This window comes from Sinocyclocheilus grahami, unplaced genomic scaffold (assembly GCF_001515645.1).
Source record: "Sinocyclocheilus grahami isolate Dianchi unplaced genomic scaffold, SAMN03320097.WGS_v1.1 scaffold15.1, whole genome shotgun sequence".
Lineage (NCBI taxonomy): Eukaryota > Metazoa > Chordata > Actinopteri > Cypriniformes > Cyprinidae > Sinocyclocheilus > Sinocyclocheilus grahami.
Genome location: NW_015505194.1, coordinates 3,103,798 through 3,109,962, shown reverse-complemented (window position 1 = coordinate 3,109,962; position 6,165 = coordinate 3,103,798). Strand labels below are relative to the sequence as shown.

The window sequence follows — 6,165 nt, the reverse complement described above, 5'->3', positions numbered from 1 at the left end:
AATAATTTATTTCAGCTTGCACATGCCAGAGATGGAAGAAAAGCATGGGAAAAGATACATTATTGACTCACTGACGACTTTCACCTGGGCTTATGTTGGAAGAACAGCTTCCCATTCTAATTGCCGTTTTGGGGGAAATTGGCAGATAAGTTTCTGCAGAGGCAGTCAAACAATTCCACATATCTCACTATATAAAGCTGCACTGGGAACTGTTATAAGAAACAAAATCCAAAGGATATTACATTTATATAATACAATAAAGCCTTGAAGGTTGCCAGGGAAGTCAGATGCACAGAACAACTCTAAAAAATACTCCACTGCCCCAACAGAATTGTTGATAAGCGTGTCAGATTCTCACTTAGTTCTGTACATATTTGAAAGGGTCAGTGGATGTCAGGGAAACAGACTAACCTTGAGGCATTTTGTATCGCTATATTTCCTCAGAAACAAATAATAGCCTTCTTACAGTCATTCCCCATGCAGGGGGAAGAATGTCTTTTTCAAGCTGTAAGAACACAGCATTGTGTTCGTGCACCATAACAAAACACACCGAGGTTGCTGTCAGCTTGAGAAGGCTGAATGAGTTGCATATTGGGAAGAAAAAGGTCTCCACAAGCCACTGAATACTCTCTTCCATAGTCTCACCCTCTTTCTCTGCATCTCTCACACATGGTAATGATGTTCACCCCGTGGGGCTTTGCATGCTCTCTTAATGGGTAAATTCATCAAAGTCAGTCCTGTTTCACTGCGCATCCAGGTTAATGGTGTCTGTTTACACATGCACACGCTATCCTTTCTTGTTTCTCCTCCCAAAGCAGAGCAATACTGAGATGAGGTGCGTACCAAGACACAACATCCACTACAGCAGTGTGGAATAGATCAGTCAGCCATCACTGTACACCTCTTAAAAATAAACTTTCCAAAACAGGGTTCCCCAAAGAACCTTTCAGTGCACAGTTCTTAAAAGAACCACTTTTGAAGAACATTTTAATGATGTAAAGAACCTTTTCTGAAATTAAAAGGTTGCAGAGGTGTTAAAGGTTTTTCATGGAACCATAGATGGCTATAAAGAACCTTTAGTTTTAAGAGTGTGGGTCACAGCGAGAAAGAGACAGAGAGACAGACAGTATACTCAATTTCCAGGAGAGACTTGACTGGGCATTTGACTGGGTTTCTACACAGAAGAATGGCACTCACTGTGAACTCATGCTCATGGGACACTGGGCATTTCTTGCATGTATCTAGATCATATTGTGAGCCATCTGGTGCCCATCTCATTTCCCTGTGAGGTAGTAAGTAACCAGAGAAACAGCAAGCTATCAATCAAAGGGTCAACGAAATCATATCATTGCAGCTCAGTGCTCTCCATCCTATATAAGTTCCACACAATCCTAAAATGACTGACAGCTCGATGGACTTTCTCTTTATATCCTCTCTCAGTGCAAGAGATTTCCTTTATGTCTAAAATATTCTTTGCTTAATAAATGTCTTGACTCTTGCAAGGGTACTAAGATTGGGAACGTACTGTACAATGTCTTATTCATGATCTCACCAAGCCTTCATTGTTCAAAAGTAGAAATTTTTCTTCCGTGTCAACCACACCCACATCTTAAGAGCCCCATATGTCATAACAAGAAGTACTAAGATCCACTGATGTACATTAAAGCACTGTACAGTCTAAAAATGGCTTTTAAGCTGTTGACATTTGTGTTTTTAATAATAAAAACATCCAAACCTGATAATATTCATCAACATATTAACTGTAATGCTATTTATTACATATTTACAGAACGCTGCAAAAATGACTTGATTTTACCACGTTTTTTGTGACTTGCCTTCCACAAATATCTAAAAATACAATAAAGACTTTAATAGATTGCATCTTGAAGTTAAGTGCATGTTGTCTTACTGCAGTGGCAGATGTTTTCACTTTTTTATACTTAAAACAAATGTAATAAGACATAATACACTCATATTGAAGATGCATTTATATCTTAATATCTTATGCATTGCTGCTCTTCAAGTAAATTTGCTTTGTTTCACAGAATTTGGGATATTTTAAATGGAAAAGGAATCTCATTAAGAATATGATTTCTTGCAGTGTAGTAAAATCAGTGGTGTACTTCTTAGTGGCATGGATGTTTCACAATTAACATTTTATCAAGATATTCAACAAAGTGTCGCCAAAGAGTGATTATTATAAAAATTGTTTGCGTCTTATTGGCTTAATCTAAAGGTACACTCTCCACAAAAATGTTTTTCTAGCAATTTGGCAATTGAATCTCACTGCAGTTTGGGCTCAATATCTTTGCGCCAGCTTGAGCTGATTATCTCCACTCAGATAGAAGCAAATCATTTGGCATCAAATATGCTTCAATTGGTTTTCCATAAAATACTTGCTTGTGGGTGGGTCCATATCTAACTGGTCAAGCAAAAAAGATGACACAAAGCAAATAAGTATAATTTCTATAGAAAATTGGTTGTTATCAGGCTAGTATCGGTTTGTGATATGATCGAGATGTTGAGGAATGCCAACACTATGAAATTCATCACTCCCTGACAGCTATTTTCTCCTCATATCAGAATTCATCTTAACCACACATGATCGAATACAGCAAACTGGCATGGCAAATGCATGTCGTTTTCTCTTAAGAAACGTAGGAACAGAGGTTTACCACTGGAGCCACGCATGGTAAAACAAATGCTCATCCAGAAATTCTTAGCATTACAAAGGAACACTTCATGGTTTTCAATATGCTTCCTAGCAGACAATTTTACATAGATTAGGCAACTTCTCTTTACTCACAGTGACCATAAGGGTCAGGAAAGAAATGAAATATTCTATACACAAAGAAACTGAATAAATATCAAGGGATGACAATGCACCAGCAAACAGACAAATAAACTCATTCAAATTCAAATCCAGTACAGAGCAATATTCATGACTCTGTGCGTCTGCCCTACCCTCATTGTATATATATTTGCTGACCAAATTCATTTTGCTTTCAAGCATTACCTTGCTGACAAGACTTTAAAGATTGCAAATCCAAAGTATATAAAATTGAAAGGCAATGCAGCAGTACCTTCCTGTAAGCAATCATGTTGGGTGAGTCCTCGTCTGGGTCGGCCACGCCCACTGCACCTTGGTCCTGAGAGGCCTGGGCCATGCTTGATCTCTTGATCTCTCTTTCTGTCTCTGTGGGGAAAAGACAGAACAGAAAAGAGATCAGAATAGATTCCAGTGTGCCACCCAGACAATGAATTGAATATTTCACTGTTGTATGAAAAAAACATCTGGATATTTATAAGAACTGAAAAAGAATTTACTATTAGGCGATTCATGTGAACCACCATTATAGAATATAGAACTTCACACTCATAAGGTGCATCCCAACTTGTGTAAATGTACTATTCTAAAGTCTTTTTGTAGTAGGCCTATTTAAATTTAATGAGAGTAGTGTTTTCACGCTGCAAATTACAACAAGAAAAAGTGTAGGCTACTTTAAATACCGGATAATGCACTTGTTATTTCAGTCAAAGGGAAGAGTCTAAAACTTCATTGCTGGATGACAAAATTAACCTTTTAAAGCTCATACACTAGATAGTTGAGTATAGTGTATGTCACTTGCGTTACAACTACAATCTCCATTCTTTCATCTATCTCCTTTTGTGAAAAATAAATAAATAAATTGGAGCAGCATTTGAGTGAGTAAATTATGACTTTTTTGTGGACATCTTAAAAGCTACTTTCTATGATTAAAATGGTTATTTGCAATAAAAAGGTACCCAGTATACAGAGAAAAAGGTCTAGAAAGAAAAGGTTAATTCAGTTTAATTTTCCTCAGTTTAGAGTCTCGCGATTCGCGCCCTTTCTAACGGACAGCAGCTGTCAGAAATCATATTTACTTTAATGACAGAAAAACGTTGGTGCTGGAATAACGAAATTATACCTAGGAAATCTATTTGGTTATGGCAACCTCTACCTTAGCTCTATAAGTTCACTTGTTGTTAAAGGTTATGAACGCCGAGGGTTTCAGCTTTCCACGCGTCTATTGCTCAGAAAGCGATTTATCGACCACTCATAATTGGAGTCAGCAGAGAAGACAATAGATCAGTTTTCAGTTTCACATAATGGATAAGGTATGCTGACATACACATCTTTCTCTATAGCTAACATATATGTTCCTCTCTAAAGCAATAATACAGCAATAGCCTTTTAAGTGCAAAAACGTCGACCAAAACTGTTGTTAATTAGTATACACTACAGGAATTAAACCGTCTTAACTGGAACAACAGAGAGGTTTTTGAGTCTTAACACTACTTTATAACATTATGTTTTACTTTGCATAATCAAATATAAAACACTACTAATACACGCATAAGTTACTCTATAAAAAAAAACGGCGCTATTCCCGTAGCTATATATAGAACCATCCCTAAACATTACGATTAAACTATTTAAATATTTTTATTTTAAGGTGTCTTGCAGCGGACACAATTGTCTGTATCTTAAAAATAGTGGAAAGTGTCTTTGTTACTACAAAAAGAACAGAGAAAGAAAGAAAGACTCCATGCATTTGGTCTTCAGCACAGGCTGCACTTCACTTCGCTGTGTGCTGTGTGTCACCTGCACGGGTGCGCTAGAAAAGACAGAAAACACTCAAGTATCTGCTCTCGGTCTCCTCAAACCATTTGTGGACTTATTTTCAGTAACTCTGAATCGGTTATGCTCTTCCACACTGGCCACATGAGGAGCGCGCGCTCACCACAGCTGTTTGTGATGAACACCAGCGAACCTAAAGGTAGAAATGTTATCAGTTTGAACTTGGGCACGATTTCCCAGAGCCACATTGCACTACAAATATATGCAGCTATTTAAAAAAGACAAACAGCTGCTTTCAGAGAGCAATACCCACAGGAACACCGGTCCCAATTCACAGAGCACTCCACAGAGCGATGCCGAATATAAGAGGCAGAAAAACCCTGTCACTGAAAGACACGCGCCAGCCTCAATACAAGCTCGCTCGTTCGCACAGCAGGGAGCGCGAGGCGACAGGATGATTCACTTCAAACTCACCAGCACTTCGGGAGACACTTGAATCCAGCGCTGCACAGGACAATTGATAATTCAGCGCCAGCGAACATTGGAACAAGTTTACAGTGACATACAGTCAACACACAAACAACTGATGACTGGAAGAGCGCGTTACCTTAGTAAGTACCGCCTCGTCCACTCCTCGGAGCTCGATTTCCCCTCCTTAGCAACCAGAAAAGAGCAGGTTCGTGATCTAACTGGCTTGAAAAGACTGTGATGATGATGATGGGGTGTTGGTGGGGGCGAGGGGGGTGGGATGATGAAGAGACTCCAAGGATCTGTGCAGCTGTGGAAGGCAGTGAGCTCCTTCCACTCTGTCCGTCTCTTGCGCACACTGGATCCCAGCGTGGGTGGTCGCTGCGTGGAGTGGAGTGCTCAGGTACAGTGCGAGGCTCCTGGCATGTGTGCAACAGAGTGTGAGAGTGTGTATCAGAGGCAGGGAGGGAGAATAAAAGAGGGTGGGGGTTTGGGGGTGGAGTGTCTCCCTCTGGAGTTCCTGGCAAGCAATTTTGAAATTTGTTTATTGGTTTATTAAGAGAAAACGCTTTTGCTGGCATACCAATTTGAATTTCTGTCATGTGATTACAAACATTTAATGGAGTAATTCACCTCTAATCTCTGTTTTTCTCTCATTAGAACCTCTTGCTACATTAAAATTAATTAGAAAAACTGTGGGGCGTCAGGATTAGGGTTTAAGAAAAAATTATGAACTGCTGGATCCAATAAGAAGGAGCTGTAATACGTGAACACACTTTGTTTTTTGGACCATATAAACGTTAGTAATTTCTTGTGCTAAAAACTAGAAAAAAACGGTGCGTCACATGTGAAATGAGCAACAGAGCAGTTCACTATGGTGCTCCCTCTCTCTCTCTCTCACACACACACACACACACACACACACACACACACGAGCTGTGAACAGTGAGCTTTGAAGAACAGTCTCTTTGCACAGCCTCCAACACGTGACATTTCGCAAAAAAATTGAAAAGATCAGGGTATCTTCAGAAGATAACATAAGAATATGAAATAACCAAAACAACCAAGTTTGACATACGTTGTCACATATTTCT

General features: G+C 39.2%; 1 protein-coding gene across 1 annotated transcript in view; it reads right to left on the bottom strand.

Moving 5' to 3' along the window:
* Positions 1–5,517, bottom strand: part of rgs6 (regulator of G protein signaling 6) — a 68,360-nt gene extending 62,843 nt beyond the window's left edge. The window contains exons 1-2 of the mRNA XM_016294453.1: positions 5,211–5,517; positions 3,084–3,196 (exon numbers count right to left, since the gene is read on the bottom strand). Coding sequence (XP_016149939.1) covers positions 3,084–3,167 — 84 coding nt within the window. The 5' untranslated portion in view covers positions 3,168–3,196; positions 5,211–5,517. The remainder of the gene's footprint in view (positions 1–3,083; positions 3,197–5,210) is intronic.
* Between the last annotated feature and the right edge of the window lie 648 nt (positions 5,518–6,165).